Raw genomic sequence first — 16,379 nt, forward strand, 5'->3', positions numbered from 1 at the left:
AAAGGTGCCTGGGATTTTTTTCGTATTATGCCCAATGGGTGCCCAATTACTCTGATAAGGCCCGACCCCTCATTAAATCGACGTCCTTCCCACTATCAGCTGAAGCTCGGGAGGCTTTCACCAGTATTAAACAGGACATTGAAAGGGCTGCAGTGTTTGCAGTGGACGAATGCATTCCCTTTCAAGTCGAAAGCGACGCGTCAGACTTTGCCTTAGCTGCGACCCTCAATCAAGCTGGGAGACCTGTGGCCTTCTCCCGAACCCTTCAGGGACCTGAAATCAGGCACTCTTCTGTCGAGAAGGAGGCACAGGCTATAGTGGAGGCAGTGCGGCACTGGAGACGCTACCTAGCCGGCAAACGTTTCACCCTGCTCACCGACCAGCGGCTTTCATGTTTAATAACAAAGGGGGAAAATCAAGAATGACAAAATACTCAGGTGGAGGATCGAACTATCCACGTTCGACTATGATATTATGTACAGGCCGGGAACCCTTAATGAACCCCCAGACGCCCTATCGCGGGGAATGTGTGCCAGCATTCATACGGACAAATTACAGGGTCTCCACAACGACCTCTGTCACCCAGGGGTCACCCAACTATACCATTTTATAAAGTCCCGCAATCTGCCCCACTCCATCGAGGAGGTCAGGGCAATGACCAGAGCCTGCCGCATCTGTGCGGAATGCAAGCCTCGTTTCTACAGGCCTGACCGTGCACACCTTATCAAAGGCACACGGCCATTCGAGCGCCTAAGTCTGGACTTCAAGGGACCCCTTCCCTCTGCCGACCGTAACGTATATGATATGCTTATCAATTAATCCATAAAAAGCAATGAATTAGGATAGTAATGAAAAGGTTTTTATTAACTAAAGAACAGAGCATGCCTCTCGTGGACGACTGGTTCCAAGGAGGAAGTGGGTTGCCGAGCAGCCACCTTTATACCAGGTCATGTAGGCGGAGCCATGGGTGGAGCCAGCTGAGGCATACACTGGTACACAGTGAGTAGCAAGAGGTAACAATGTGCAATAGCGATAACAGTAGTGAACAATGAAAACGATAACAGTGGTTTACCACAGTATACTTCCTCAATATCATTGATGAATATTCCCGCTTCCCCTTCGCCATTCCCTGCCCAGACATGACCAGTGCCACGGTCATCAAGTGTCTCTGTAATCTATTCTGCATGTTTGGCATGCCGAACTACATACACAGCGATAGGGGGACGTCATTCATGAGTGACGAGCTGCGCCAGTTCTTGCTCTCAAAGGGGATAGCCACTAGCAGAACCACTAGCTACAACCCCCGGGGTAATGGGCAAGTGGAAAGGGAGAATGCTACTGTTTGGAAGGCTGTCACGTTAGCCTTAAAGTCAAAAGGCCTTCCGACCTCCCGCTGGCAGGAAGTCCTCCCAGACGTGCTCCACTCCATAAGGTCTCTTATGTACTGCCATTAACGCTACCCCTCACGAAAAGATGTTCGTTTTCCCCCGGAAATCCACCTCGGGCATATCTCTACCCGCGTGGCTGACGTCTCCGGGGACAGTACTATTGCGGAAGCACGTGAGAGGCCATAAAACGGACCCCCTTGTGGAAAAGGTACAGCTCCTCCATGCAAACCCTCAGTACGCCTATATCGAATGCTCTGACGGGCGAGAGGACACTGTTTCCATAAAAGATCTCGCTCCCTCGGGGAGCGGAGAGAACGATGGGAGACTACCCGATGAAGGCCTACACTACAAAGAGACAGGACGCCCAGAGGTATCAATACCCAACTTTAACCTGGAGGACACTGCAGGTAACCTGGAAGACACTGCGGAGGCCCGGACAGCAGAGGAACCAGAATCCACTTCCCTAGAGGCACCCCAACCGGCTTTGCGCCGAACACCGAGAACTGCAAAACCGCCTGACAGACTCACTTATACCAACTTTTAAGAAACATCACCCCGATGGACTAAATCTATAGAAGGGGTGAATGTAATGAAATCTGTTTGTCTTGGTCCTGTATTCGTTTTACACTCATGTATATTACCCTCCCCCACTGTGTATAGTTTCACTTCCTCTTTCCCGACTAACCTGGGAGGTTCCAGGTCTTGGCTCTTGGCTCCGCCCGACTTCTCTTACATAAAGATCCCAGGATCTGTATGACTCATTCCTGTGAACCAGTCGGCGTGTTGAGATGTTAGCTCTGATCTTAGTGATTAAAAGCCAACTTGTTTAAGTCTATAGCTTCTAGTTTTGTGGTTATTGAAGGCCCATCACGTAGGAAAAAGAATCATCAGGTTAGAGAAAATATTTACAAATGAATGAACATTTTTTAAAAACAATTTATTAAAAGCAATTTGTTTTTGCTGGAAATGTAGATTTGAAAAGAAACACGCAGAAAGCGGGAAGAAGAATGGAATCAAGATGGCGGCCACTCACCTCGGTTCAGAACGATGAGGCCCGCCCACACATGCACCGATTGGCCAATCATCCTGTCACTCGACTCCAGGAGGGCCCGCCCCCGCGACGCAGTGATTGGTCGACCGTCGGGTCGCTCGATGCTAATGAGCGGACTTTTGAACGTTTTTTGGATACCGCGGGCGCAATTTTTGTCTCGCCGAAACGTAAATACGCTTATGACCGTTCCGGAATCGTAAGCTTTCTTTTGATGTAACGCACGTGTAGGTACGCTCTATAACTTTAGAGTGTATAGCCGGACAGACAGAAGTACCGCTTTATTATATAATCAACTAGCTGAAGTGCCCGGGAGTGCCGAGGCTTTTTCGAGGGCATGTTGTTGTTGGAAGAGAGAGAGAGAGAGGAAGAGAGAGAGAGAGAGAGAGAGAGAGAGAGAGAGAGAGAGAGAGAGAGAGAGAGAGAGAGCGGGTGGGAAGGGGAAGGGGGGGGGGAAGGGGAGGAAGGGAGGGCTTGAGGCGGAGAGACGGCCGCGGCCACGACCGGTTGCCGGGGTAACCCTGCCGCACCGCCCCACCCCGCACTCCTGAGAGCCCCGCTCTCGAAGCCCCAGCCGCCCCGCCCCGCACTCCCGAGACCGCCCCGCACTCCTGAAAGCCCTGCTCTCCGAGCCCCGCCCCCCCGGCCGAGAGCCTGCTCTCCAAGCCCCAGCCGCCCCACCCCGCACTCCCGAGAGCCCCGCTCACCAAGGCCGAGATCCGCACTCTCGAGAGCCCCGCCCGAGCCGAGCGCGGAACAGAGAGAGACGCCGCGTCTCACCTGCTCCTGCTGCGCGTGCACCCTGACCCTCGTGGCTGACGCCGTTGCCTCGGGTAACGTGACACTGGGGGGGGGGGGGGGGGGCGGGGGGGGGCGGCGGGTGAGGAGCTTAGCAGAAGCCCAATTACCTAGCTCGGGCCTGGCTGGGCAAGAAAGGCCCAGGCTTTCAGGCCTAAGAAAAAAACGGGGAAAGGTAGGAAAAAGAATCTTCAGGTTAGAGAAAATATTTACAAATGAGTGATTTTTTTTTTTTTTTTTTAAACAATTTAATAAATTCAATTTTATTTTGCTGGAAATGTATATTTGAAAAGAAAGACGCAGAAAGCAGGAAAAAGAATGGAAGCAAGATGGCGGCTACTCACCTCGGTTCAGAACAATAAGGCCCGCCCACACATGCACCGATTGGCTGACCGTCAGGTGACCAAAGCGTAGGATTGGTCAATCGTCCCGTCACTCGACCGTAGGAGGGCCCGGCCGCACGCGGCAGCAAGCCGGCATACAATTGGTCAACCTCGAGGTCACTCTGTCGCTAATGAGCGGATAATGAGATGCTAATGAGCGGAATGTTGAAGGTTTTTCGGATACCGCGGGCGCAATTTTTGTCCGGCCGAAACGTAAATACGCTTAAGACCGTTTTGGAAAGGTAAGCTTTCTTTCGACGTAACGCACGCGTAGGTACGCTCTATAACTTTCGAGCGCATAGCCGCCCAGACGCACACGTGCGGACAGACAGATCGACCGATTTATATATATAGATAGATAGATAGATATAGATATTTAAGAAGGGAGATAGAACATGTCCAGGAAACCAAGGCCAGTAAGCTTAACATCGGTGGTAGGAAAAATAATGGGATCCCTACTAAAAGGAGAAAATAGAAGAACATCTAGAAATGAAAAATAATAATAGTCAGCATGGATTTCAAAAGGGAAAGTCTTGCTTGACCAACCTCATTCAATTTTTTGAAGAGGTAACTGAGAGAGTAGACAAGGGTAATGCAGTAGATGTAATTTATCTAGATTTTCAAAATGCCTTCGATAAGGTACCACATAATAGACTAATGAATAAGGTCAGGGAATGCGGAGTCAGAGGACAAGTAGCAGAATGGATAGCTAGCTGGTTTCAAGACAGAAAGCAGAGAGTAGGGGTAAAGGGTAGCTATTCAGAGTGGCAAAAGGTGGGAAGTGATGTTCCACAAGGATCAGTGCTGGGACCACTGTTGTTCACAATTTATATTAATGATTTAGATCTTGGAATCAAAAACACAATTTCTGAATTTGCGGACCACACCAAATCAGGGGGGAAAGCCAATACTGAGGAGGACTGCAACAAATTACAAGAAGACATTAATAAACTTGCAGAATGGGCATATAGTTGGCAAATGAAATTCAACACAGATAAATGTGAGGTATTGTATTTTGGTAAGAAAAATAGGGAGATCACATATTACTTGGAAAATAAGAATCTAAATGGAGTAGAGGAACAAAGGGATCTCGGTGTACAAATACAGAAATCACGAAATGTATCGACACAGGTTAACAAGGCCATAAAAACGCAAACCAAGCACTAGGGTTTATTTCTAGAGGTATAGAATTGAAAAGTAGTGAAGTTATGCTAATAATCTATAGAACCTTGGTTAGACCACACTTGGAGTACTGTGGTCAATTCTGGTCGCCATATTATAAAAAGGATATAGAGGCACTGGAGAGGGTGCAGAGAAGATTTACAAGGATGATACCAGAAACACATCAGGAAAGGATGAACAGGCTGGGTCTCTTTTCTCTTGAAAAAAGAGAAGGCTGAGGGGTGACCTAATAGAGGTCTTTAAAATCATGAAGGGTTTTGATAGAGTAGCTAGAGAGAGAGTGTTTCCACTTGTGGGGAAGAGCAAAACTAGAGGCCATCAATATAAGATAGTCACCAAAAAATCAAATAGGGAATTCAGGAGAAAATTCTTTACCCAGAGAGTGGTGAGAATGTGGAACTTGCTGCCACAGTGAGTGATTGAATGAAATGAATAGTATAGATGCATTTAAGGGGCAATTAGATAAGCATATGAGGGAGAAGGGAATAGAGGGTTATGCTGATCGGGTTAGATGAGGAAAGACGGGAGGAGGCTCGAGTGGAGCATAAACGCCAGCATAGATTGGTTAGGCCGAATGGCCTGTTTCTGTGCTGTGTATCCTATGTAATCCTATTGTTAAACCAAGGCTCCGTCTGCCGTCTCAGGTGGACGTAAAATATCCCTCGGCACTATTTGAAAGAGAGCTGGGCAGTTCTCCCAGTGTCCTGGACAATGTTTATCCCTCAACCAATATCACTAAATAAATACGATAGCAAAATACTGCAGATGTTGGAAATCCGAAATAACAACAGAAAATGCTGGAAAAACTCAGCAAGTCAGGCAACATCCGTGGAGAGAAATTTGAGTTGACGTTTCGGGTTTGACCCTTCTTCAAAACTGGAGAGAAAAGGAACTAGATCGAAGGCAGGGCTGCGATCGGACAAAAGAATAAAAGAACCAAAAGAAGTAAAAGAGATTAGAAGCTAGACGAGATGGTAATAGGCTGTGATTAGGTGTAAAGTGTACTGGCAGGGCAAAAGATAGCTGCCAGGTGTGAGAGAGAAACAAAAGGAAAGGGGGGGGGGGGGAAAGGAAAGGAGTGGAAAAATATAAGTGAAAATGAAATAGGGGCCGAGGTTATGATCTGAAATTGTTGAACTCGATATTGAGACCGGAAGGCTGCAGACTGCCTAATCGGAAGATGAGGTGCTGTTCCTCGAGTTTACGGAACACCTCCGTTCAGTCCGTAAGGGTGACCCCGAGCTTCCGGTCGCCTGTCATTTCAATTCACCGCTCCATTCCCACTCGGACCTCACCGTCCTTGGCCTCTTGTACTGTTCCACGGAAGCTCAACGTAAACTCGAGGAACAGCACCTCATCTTCCGATTAGGCAGTCTGCAGCCTTCCGGTCTCAATATCGAGTTCAACAATTTCAGATCATAACCTCGGCCCCCATTTCATTTTCACTTATATTTTTCCACTCCTTTCCTTTTCCCCCCCCCCCCCTTTCCTTTTGTTTCTCTCTCACACCTGGCAGCTATCTTTTGCCCTGCCAGTACACTTTACACCTAATCACAGCCTATTACCATCTCGTCTAGCTTCTAATCTCTTTTACTTCTTTTGGTTCTTTTATTCTTTTGTCCGATCGCAGCCCTGCCTTCGATCTAGTTCCTTTTCTCTCCAGTTTTGAAGAAGGGTCAAACCCGAAACGTCAACTCAAATTTCTCTCCACGGATGTTGCCTGACTTGCTGAGTTTTTCCAGCATTTTCTGTTGTTATTTCACTAAATAAATAGATGATCTGGTCATTAATTTCATAGCTGTTTGTGGGACCATGCTGCTGCTTTTCCCTACACTACAACAGTGACTTCACCTTAAAAGTACTTCATTGGCTGTAAAGCACATTGGGACATTTCATGAATGGCGCTATATAAATACGAGTTCTTTCTTTAAACCTTTTCACATTACTCCATCTATGCCTCGTTAATGAAATTATTTTCCAAGCACACCATCCAACATTATCATTTATTCACTAACACTACTGGAACGACTTTCAAAAATTTAATGCATTTTTATTCAAATCATGTGCAACAGCAGGGGTATTGACAAGGTATTTATAAATATGCTGCTTAAAACACAATGCTTCTGAATACTGTAAATTAAGTTTGCCAGTATATAGCCAGATTTGTATAGTATTCTTTTGGTTTCAGTGTAGTTACTATGCTGCAAACAAATGCAAGGCTTTCTCCACACCTAAATTCCATACAAAATTTATGATTTATGACTGCTGGCCTGAGTAACCATAGGCAAAAACATACATAAATATATACAAAATGACAAGGTGATTGTTCTATTAAGCTACACAGCAATCACTCAAAGCAAAAAGTTACACGTGTCTAACCGAAGTGAAGAAAATTCAGCTGAACTTTTTTTTTTTTTTAAATACTGGCTCAGTGAGTAAGTGGTGTAACTGAGAAGTACATACCATTGTATGTCCCATGTTCAATCTCTGGCTTGTCATAAATTAGGACATCTCACCCAAAACACTGCAAGCGACCTCCTTCTCTCCAGGCAGGAGAAAAAGGTTGGGGGTGGGGTCAGTGGAAGAGAAAAGACTAGGGTTAAAGCTTCTGACCGCTATTTTGCAGCTTCTGCTAGCAATGCACGTGTGGATGTTAGGAAGGGCAGATTTGAACTCAATTGTGAAACTCCCATGGAATGAATAGCCTGCCAACACCCACTGTCCATGCTTACATGAAGAATGGTTGTTTGGTTGAAGACAAGAGAACTCCTGCCACCCATAAGATTGTACTCTAGCAACAGTGACCGTCTTCAAGAAGAGTGGGGTGCAAGGGAAGAAAACTGAAGGGACAACAAAACAACAAGAACATTGCATTATTTCTTCACCAACTTTAAATCTACAAGCCATAATTCCATGACTTGTCCGTTTGCAGAATTTTTGAAACTGACCTATAGTGTGTGCTAAATTTAGTATAGGTAACATTTTTAACACCGGGGAATGCTCATGAAGCAACTCAAACCACATCACTGGACACCTAAACAGTGATATATTTTAACATTTCATATTCCTGAACTCTGACTTTTCCTTTGTTCATTTCAATCTAATATTTTCAAATAAGCTATTTCAGCATTGAAAAATGTCTTGCCAATTTGTACTTGCACAAAAGATGACGCCAAGCCAAACGGACTAGAAACCCAGCCAAAGTGCAGTGAAACTGCATTTATTCGTTTTTGTTTTTCAGCCATTTTCAAAAGGTACGCTTACAAAGATCATTTATTGACAGATCAATGTACAGATTTTAATAGTAACTTTTCAACTTTTCCATTGGAGTTCAGCCTTTAAATTATGTCTGTGCAGCAGCTGACAAGGCAGAAATGCAAAAAATTATTTTAGCCACCAATGAATGCAGTGTCACTATACTCAGAAATTTCACAGCATGCATGCAAATCAAATGATTCAAGTGCAGTATTTGTACATACACATGCATAAATTAATGTGACTTGAGCATACAATCTTGGCTGACACTTCACTGCAGTACTGAGGGAGTGCTGGACTGTCAGAGATGCTGTTTTTCAGATAAGATGTTAATCCAAAGCCCCGTTTGCCCTCAGGTGGACATAAAAGATCCCATGGCACTAATCAAAGAGCAGGAGCGTTCTCCCAGTGTCCTGGCCAACATTCATCCCTCAACCAACATCACAAACAGATTATCATGTCATTTATTTCATTGTTTGACTTTGCTGTGCACAATTGCAAGTTCTTTCTTTCTTAATGATTTATTCATTCATACCTCCATGTTTTGTACAAATGTGTACTTTAGTGTTAAGGTAAACAATAAACAATGCTTACTAGTACATCAGACCTCTGCTTTTCGGTTTATTTATTTGCTACATAATTACAATTGAAGAACTCTCCACTGGAGCCTGGTTCACATTCACATTATACCCTACAGGAGATCATTTTACACTACTGGAGGCAAAGGATCACCAGCAGCTAATGTAAACAATGGCAACCATTGGTGTTGGATGCCCTAGCCAATAAGAAAGAAGAAAGAATTTGCATTTATATCGCTGATTATTTCCACGGTGTTCTGGTCCCTCTACGCATGCACAGTACCAAATGGGGGCGCATGCACTCTCGATCCGGACGTGCATGCGTAGTATCAGTAGTAGCTGTGGCCTGCAGAGGAGGTCAGGGGATCGGATGGGGTGTGGGGGGTTGAGAGGAAATCAAAGTAGTAGGAGAAGGGATTGAAAGGAGGGGGAGGGGGAAAAGAAAGAAAGAAAGAAAGACAGAAAGAGAAAGAGAAAAAGAGAAAGAGAGAAAGAGAGAAAGAGAGAAAAAAAGAGAGAAAGAGAGAGAAAGAGAGAGGAGAGTGAGGGAGCTCGGCGGGCGAGAGGGGAGTTCGGCGGACGAGGGGCGAAGGGGGAGCTCTGCGGGTGAGGGGGCGTTCAGCGGGTGCTCGGTGGACGAGGGGGGAGTTCAGCAGGCGAGGGGTGAGGTCGACGGGCGAGCTCGGCAGGCGAGGGGAGAGTGGGGAGCTCGGCAGGCGAGGGGGGAGCTCGGTGGGAGCTCGGTGGGCGGGGGATTTTTTTTTTTTTTAAATCTAACAATTAAAATCTGAAGGAATGAGACTGCATGCTTGTAAAAGTTTCCGCGTTTTACTGCGCATGTGCAGATGCCAAAAGTTGCTGTCTGATTTACTCCATAGTAACGGTGAGCGCTGATAACCTCACCATTGTTATTACTGTACTGCAAAATCAGGGCCGTTACCTCTAAATTCACAATGACTGTGAAAAAAACTGAACCACACCACTAAATACAAAACTTACAGCCATACTCTTCCCTGATCTCCACATGTGGGAATGGAAGTTCCGCCAGAAAACTACTGATTTCATTCTCTGCCGCAGATTGATTTTTCTTCCTCTTTCTTGCCTTCAGCCTCTTCTTTTTAGTGTCCCCTGTCTTTTGTGTCCCCTCAGGAGCATCTATACAAAAGTAAGAATCATAAAATAAGAATGTAGTAAATCATATAATTTAACAAGAATATTTGTATAAAATCAATCTGATTGAATGAGGAATTGAGTCAAAGTAAACAGTCATCCTTAGCCATCGACAGTACAACTGGCGAGGTGATTTACACTTGGACAGGTTGTAGGCGGTAACCAGGACAGGTTTTATTTTACTCCAATGCACTCAGTTCAATGAAGAAAATGAAGTAGGGAATGATTTTTAAATCGTGTATTTCTTTAGTCATGCTGAACCATATTCAAAAGTACCAAGTCTGTATAAAGTAATTTTCCAGATTTTACATCACAGAAAATATCTGCATATTTTGTAAACGGTAAAGGTTTTTCAATACTCCATGGGTTATGTTATTCGCATTCCTGTTTTCAGCACAGTTGCAGAATGTATCAGTGTTGAGGCCCCGTTTCCCCTCTCAGGTAGACGTAGAAGATCCCATGGCACTTTTGGAATAAGAGCAGAGGAGAACTGGGAATTCTCCCAGTATCGTGACCAACATTTATCCCTCAACCAAAATCACTAAAACAGACAATCTGGTCATTTATCACATAGCTGTTTGTGGGATCTTCCTCTGCACAAACTGGCTGCCGCATTTGCCTCCAATAAACAGTGCCTACATTTCAAAAGTACATCAACAGCTGTCAATCGCTTTAAGATCTGCGGAGGACAAAAGATACTGTAGAAATGCAAGTTCTTTCTTTGATTAATTGTTGGAAATAAACATGTTTTATCTGGGTTCATACTGGGTACTGAACCACGAATCTCTACAGGGTCAGAATAATGGATTGGATTCTTGCAATGCTGGTTCAGAAAGAGTACAAATAAAGTATTCTGTAGAGGAGAGGTTATTTACTCCTTGTGTTACCTTAAAATCTATCAAGACCAAGCAGCAGCATAAAATATGCAATTCCACATACCATGAACTATGTACAAAAAACAGTTTGCAGAGCTGAACTATTCTACGCAATAATCTCAGTGGTCTCTACCATTCAGAATTCTGGAGTTGAATTGGGGTCATTCTCAAAAAACAGTGAAATTTCTAAACAAATAAAAAATTGTCTTTTGCGTTATATAGTCAGTAGCCCCAATTTGTTTGGGTAGAGGCAAAGGGCTGGATTTTGATTCTGGAGGCATGTAGGAGGCGGGACTACAACTTTCGGGGTTGTAGTCCCGCCTCCATCGAGTTGTGGCCAACCCACGCGATTTTCACTTGATTGACCTTGTTGAGCCCGCCCAGCAGGCTCAGCAGGCCAATTAAGGGCCACCCGGCAACAGGTGACGTCACAGATTGACATTTCATCAGTTAAGAGCTTTTGACAGATGCAATATCAGCATTTGACAGCTCTTTGAAGCTGTCAAACACTGGCAATCTGTACACTAAGTTAATTCATTCCTCTCAGGCTGATTTAGAGATCACTCCAGAACAGAAAGCTGAATGCTGCAATTTTTGACAGCTCGCGGCCATGCTACTTTCTGTGCCGGTGAGATGAGGGACTCCCGAGACCTGAAGGAAGGAAGGCTGTAAAGGTAAGTAAAACTTCTTCAAACACTTTACACACACCAAACACATTTACCTCTTCACTCATGCACCCATCACTCACCTGAACACCGGACATCTCGAACCCTCCAAGTCCTTCAGCCCGACGGCCCGCCTCGCTAACTTGGCGTGGTTTGGAGCCGTCGGGAATCCCACACTTCAGGAATAAAAATAGGGATTAGGCTAAAAACTGCCTGTTAACTACCTGTTAACAGGCAGTTAATTGGCACTAATCCCCTTCCCACCTCGGGGCGGCAGATCCCAGCACAGGTCGGGTATCCGCCTCCTTTGAAACTGGCATGGAGGCGGGATGGGTTCGTGCCCCCCGATTTCGAGATTTCAACCCCCCACACGCCTCCAATCCCCCCCTCCACGACCCAATGAAAATCCTGCCCATAAACTTTTCACAGAGCTGCAATGTAGCTGTTTTTCCACCAGGATTCAGTAAAGTGCAATGGAGTACATGTAAAAAAAAAATCAATGTGTCCACTTGAACTGTGGAAAAACATTGCATTACATGCTATATTTGTCTTTAGAAATGCAAGTTGTGTTTAGAGAACGCATTTTGCGCTCTACAGCAATTAGAAGTCGTGCTGGTAGTTAGAACTCGATCACTGGTGGGAGCACTTTGAGGTGATGAATAAATATCACACATGAAGCGTATCCCACATCAAAGTGACAAGACTACATTAAAAGTTAAAGCATTGAGATAGTCTTGGAATAGCTGCAATGCCCAAGATCACAATCCACCAGTTCCTTCAGTTCCATTCTAATGCAGAGTTTAAAGTATTGTAATGGTTGCCCTTAAGATTTCAAATTATATTCTTAAAAACTGCAAGTAATGTATTTTCAAACACAGTAAATCAAAAGATGGCCCCACACATAGGCAGCCAACATGTTCTGTACTGTGCTTCCTGATCAAAAGATATTTTTAACTCCCCTGTGGCCATTTAGGAAAGCATAATGTGTGCTCATTTAATTTCCCCTCATCTTGAATGGATGAAGCTTCGTACAATAAGATTCACATAGTCATCTCTTTGTTATGTTAGCAACCCTGACTGATAAAACGTGACAGATGCCCAGATGGGACTGTTTACTAATAATCCACTTAACCAGATTATACTTCAGTGAGCATTTGTTTGGAACCCCTTAGTCTTTTTATTTGCTAGGTCAGCTACAGGTATTAAATGTGTACAAACTTACTGCGACTTTGTTATACAATTCTACCAGCAGCTTGAATTTGCTGCAGTTTAATAAAAGTAGAGAATCAGAGTGCTGTACCGAGAAGCACATGGACAATCGGTCAGAGTCAAGGAAATGAGTGGTTACACTCCCTCAGCATATTATGACTAGTAGCTACAACTGACTCAAAGACAATGTGACACTGAGGATTGCATACATCAGAGTGATTACCTCACAAACTGGCTTAAAACCTCTCAGTCGAGTAGATCATTACACTAATATTACCGTGCCATTGCTGAATTATGTATGTGACATTTCTGTAAATCAGCTCAGAACCTTTTACTTTGTTTCTACCTCCTACAAAACACAACAGCTGCACCACCTTGAAGCAGTTCCAAACAATCTTTTGCATATCCATCTGCCCGTCATCATTTAGCCCTGAAAGCCCTTGTCATGGTATAATGTTCGTACACAATTCCAACCTGTGAGTAAAAACAGTTGCTGAAAAACAGACTACAGAGAGAAAACAAAATTACTATGTACCCAACTTTGTAAAATCTTCGACAGTTAAAATTAGTGCTCGCTCCAGATACCTTTTCCCCTGCCCAACACAGACGTCCACTTCTACAAGCAAGTCCCGATTCTCTGTGACCCAAAACATTACCTTGTACATGAAGTAACACGGGATATCAAGCTACAGGATAAACAACAAACCCTTTTACTAATGAAGTGCGCACAGGAAATAGTAAAGGTTATCACCGTCTGCTCTTAATCTCTCCAACTGACTGAAAAAATAACACTCCAACTGACCATATATGTCAAGCTACAGCTATGAATCAAGGTTATTAAGTAGAATTAAGCAGAAGCAACAGCAAATTTCACTATATTATAAAGCTTTACTTAAATTTGTGTGTCAATTTCTAAATAATTTGATGGAGAGGACTTACGCGAGAGTGGACGCTCACAAAGTGCTCTTCTAGCCCTGACTACCGAGAACCGAACTCATGGGGCCAGATTTTCATTGGGCTGTGAGGCGGACTTTCAGGCGTGCGGGGGGGCAAAAATCCCAAATTCGGGGGTCCCAACACCATCCTGCCCAAAACCCACCTCCACGTAAGTTTCAAGGGAGGCGGGTACCCACCCTGCACTGGGACCCGCCGACCCGAGGCAGGAAGGGATTAGTGCCAATTAACTGCCTGTTAACAGGTAATTAACAGGCAGTTTTTAGCCTAATCCCTATTTTGAGGGGTGTCGTGTGGGATTTCCGACAGCTCCAAACCACGCCAGGTTAGAGCAGGCAGGCCGTCGGGTTGAAGGACTTGGAGGGGTCGAGATGTCAGTGTTCAGGTGAGGGATGGGTGCATGAGTGCAAAGGTAAGCGTGTAAAGAAGTTTAAATTACCTGTACTTACCTTAACAGCCTTTCTTCCTCTAGGCTTCGGGAGTCCATCACTCAGCCGGAACTGAAAGCTGAACGGCTGCGATGTCAAAAGTGACAGCCTTCAGCTTTCAGTGCCGGTGACAACTCTAACTGAGTATACGTAGAAGGACTCAGGTTAGAAGTGAGACTGTCAGTGTTTGACAGCTTCAAACAGCTGTGAAACACTGATATTTCATCTGTCAAAAACTCTTGACAGATGAAATTCCAGTCTGTGACGTCACCTGTTGCCGGGTGGCCCTTAATTGGCCTGCTGAGCCCGCTGGGCGGGCTCAACAAGGTCAATCAAGGGAAAATCGCATCGATTGGCTGGACATCGATGGAGGCGGGACTAAAACCCAAAAGTTGTAGTCCCGCCTCCTTCCCGACAGCTTAAGGAAAATCCAGCCCATGGTGTTTTGCTTGGCCGCACTGCCTACAAAGTCTTCTGATTCAAGCACTCCATGAGACACACAGAAACCTGCCAGAAAGAATACATTCCCATTATACCCAACACTTCCTGCAAGTTGCTTTTGCCACATGGCATGGTAAGAGCCCTTCAGATGAACAGCCTCACTAAGCCAATTTAGTCCAGCAACAATGGCTGAAAGCTTTTTGCAAGTTTTTCTCCTGTTTTTCGTGCACGCTTGACTGCTGCCTAGCTGAAGCAACTGTGTCCTGCAAGGGCTTACTCAGCTCCCAACTAACGAGCTAATAATGTTACCCCATGTTCTTCAGTTGAGATTGAGAATTATAACTGAGTTGTTGGGGTACCAGGGGTGTTGGATGAACAGGGCAGGATACAGGCAGCAGAGGTTTTGATGAGCTGAAATTTAAGGAGAGACGACTAGCCAGGAGACGACGGACATTGTTAAGTCAGGAGGTGACAAAGGCACGGACAAGGGGTTCAGCAGCAGATGGACTGAGGTAGAGGCGGAGGTGGGCAATTTTATGAAAGTGGAAGTAACCAGTCTTTGTGGTGGCGAGGAAATGGGGTCGAACAGGATGCCAAGGAAGCAAACAGTCTGGTTTAACCAGGATGATGGCTAGGAGGTTGATGGAATTGGCAGCCAGAGTAGAGAGTTTCTGGCGGGGGCCAAAGGCAATGGCTTTGCTCTATCCAATGTTTAGCTGGAGGAAAATGCTGTAGCCTGATATCCCGACTTGAGTGGGAGCGGCAGCAGCGGAGGCGACGGCTTAAGGGGAGCACTGGAGGAGGCCCAGGACGCAGTGTGGATTTAAGCGGGAGCAGCGGCAGCGGCTAAAGGGAGCTGAGCGGCAACTTATAAAAAATAAAAAACAAGGAGTGAGGTCACAGGACAGCAGGTAGGTAATTAGTTGGTTGGTTAGGTAACTGGATTAAATTCAGAACTGGGAGAGTATTAGCTACTATAACTTTATTGAATTAATAACAAACTAAATTAACTAATCAAAACTAAAAATTAAAAGTAAAAATAATCGTTTGAAGGAGGCGTAGTATAAATCGAGCGGGAGGCCCAGAGAGAGCGCAGATTGTAGCAGTGGCGGCAGCGTATAAATCGAGCAGGAGGCCCAGAGAGAGCAGAATGGAGCAGCGGCGGCAGCAGCGAGGAGGCGGAGTATAAATCGAGCGGGAGGCCCAGAGAGAGCGCATACTGGAGCAGCGAGGAGGCGGAGTATAAATCGAGCGGAAGGCCCAGAGAGAGCAGAATGGAGCAGCGGCGGCAGCAGCGAGGAGGCGGAGTATAAATCGAGCAGGAGGCCCAGAGAGAGCAGAATGGAGCAGCGGCGGCAGCAGCGAGGAGGCGGAGTATAAATCGAGCGGGAGGCCCAGAGAGAGCGCATACTGGAGCAGCGAGGAGGCGGAGTATAAATCGAGCGGAAGGCCCAGAGAGAGTGCAGACCGGAGCAGCGAGGAGGCGGAGTATAAATCGAGCAGGAGGCCCAGAGAGAGCAGAATGGAGCAGCGGCGGCAGCAGCGAGGAGGCGGAGTATAAATCGAGCGGGAGGCCCAGAGAGAGCGCATACTGGAGCAGCGAGGAGGCGGAGTATAAATCGAGCGGAAGGCCCAGAGAGAGCGTAGACTGGAGCAGCGGCGGCAGCGTCTAAATCAAGCGGGAGGCCCAGAGAGAGCGTAGACTGGAGCAGCGGCGGCAGCGAAGGACCTCCAGCCAAAACAATAATAAAAGCAACAACTGCAAAACAGCTAACGTGACGTCACAACCAGGGAAGGAGCTGATTGGTGAGTAGCTGGTAAGTGTTTCTAGTTAACAGTCTATTAAGTAAAGGCATGGGAGGGCATCTCAGTCCCATGGAACGCACATCCTGTGCCATGTGGAGACTCCAGGACGCTTCCCGAGTCCTGAACAACCACATCTGCAGGAAGTGTCATCAGCTGGAGGAGCTCGAGCTCTGGGTTTTGGGGCTTGAGCAGCAGCTGG

At 45.8% G+C, this 16,379-nt stretch overlaps 1 protein-coding gene across 15 annotated transcripts in view; it reads right to left on the reverse strand.

The window, feature by feature from the left end:
- The window catches only part of akap7 (A kinase (PRKA) anchor protein 7), a 209,997-nt gene that overhangs the window by 183,709 nt on the left and 9,909 nt on the right, over positions 1-16,379 (reverse strand). For all 15 annotated transcript variants that reach the window (XR_015079540.1, XR_015079539.1, XR_015079538.1 and 12 more), the window contains exon 2: positions 9,632-9,787. Coding sequence is in view for 9 of the 15 variants with exons in the window: in XM_085997133.1 (XP_085853259.1) it covers positions 9,632-9,787 (156 nt within the window). In the remaining 6 variants the exon portion in view is untranslated. The remainder of the gene's footprint in view (positions 1-9,631; positions 9,788-16,379) is intronic.

The sequence above is a fragment of the Somniosus microcephalus genome, chromosome 9 (assembly GCF_052327205.1).
Source record: "Somniosus microcephalus isolate GS21.2 chromosome 9, FLI_Smic_1.0, whole genome shotgun sequence".
Lineage (NCBI taxonomy): Eukaryota > Metazoa > Chordata > Chondrichthyes > Squaliformes > Somniosidae > Somniosus > Somniosus microcephalus.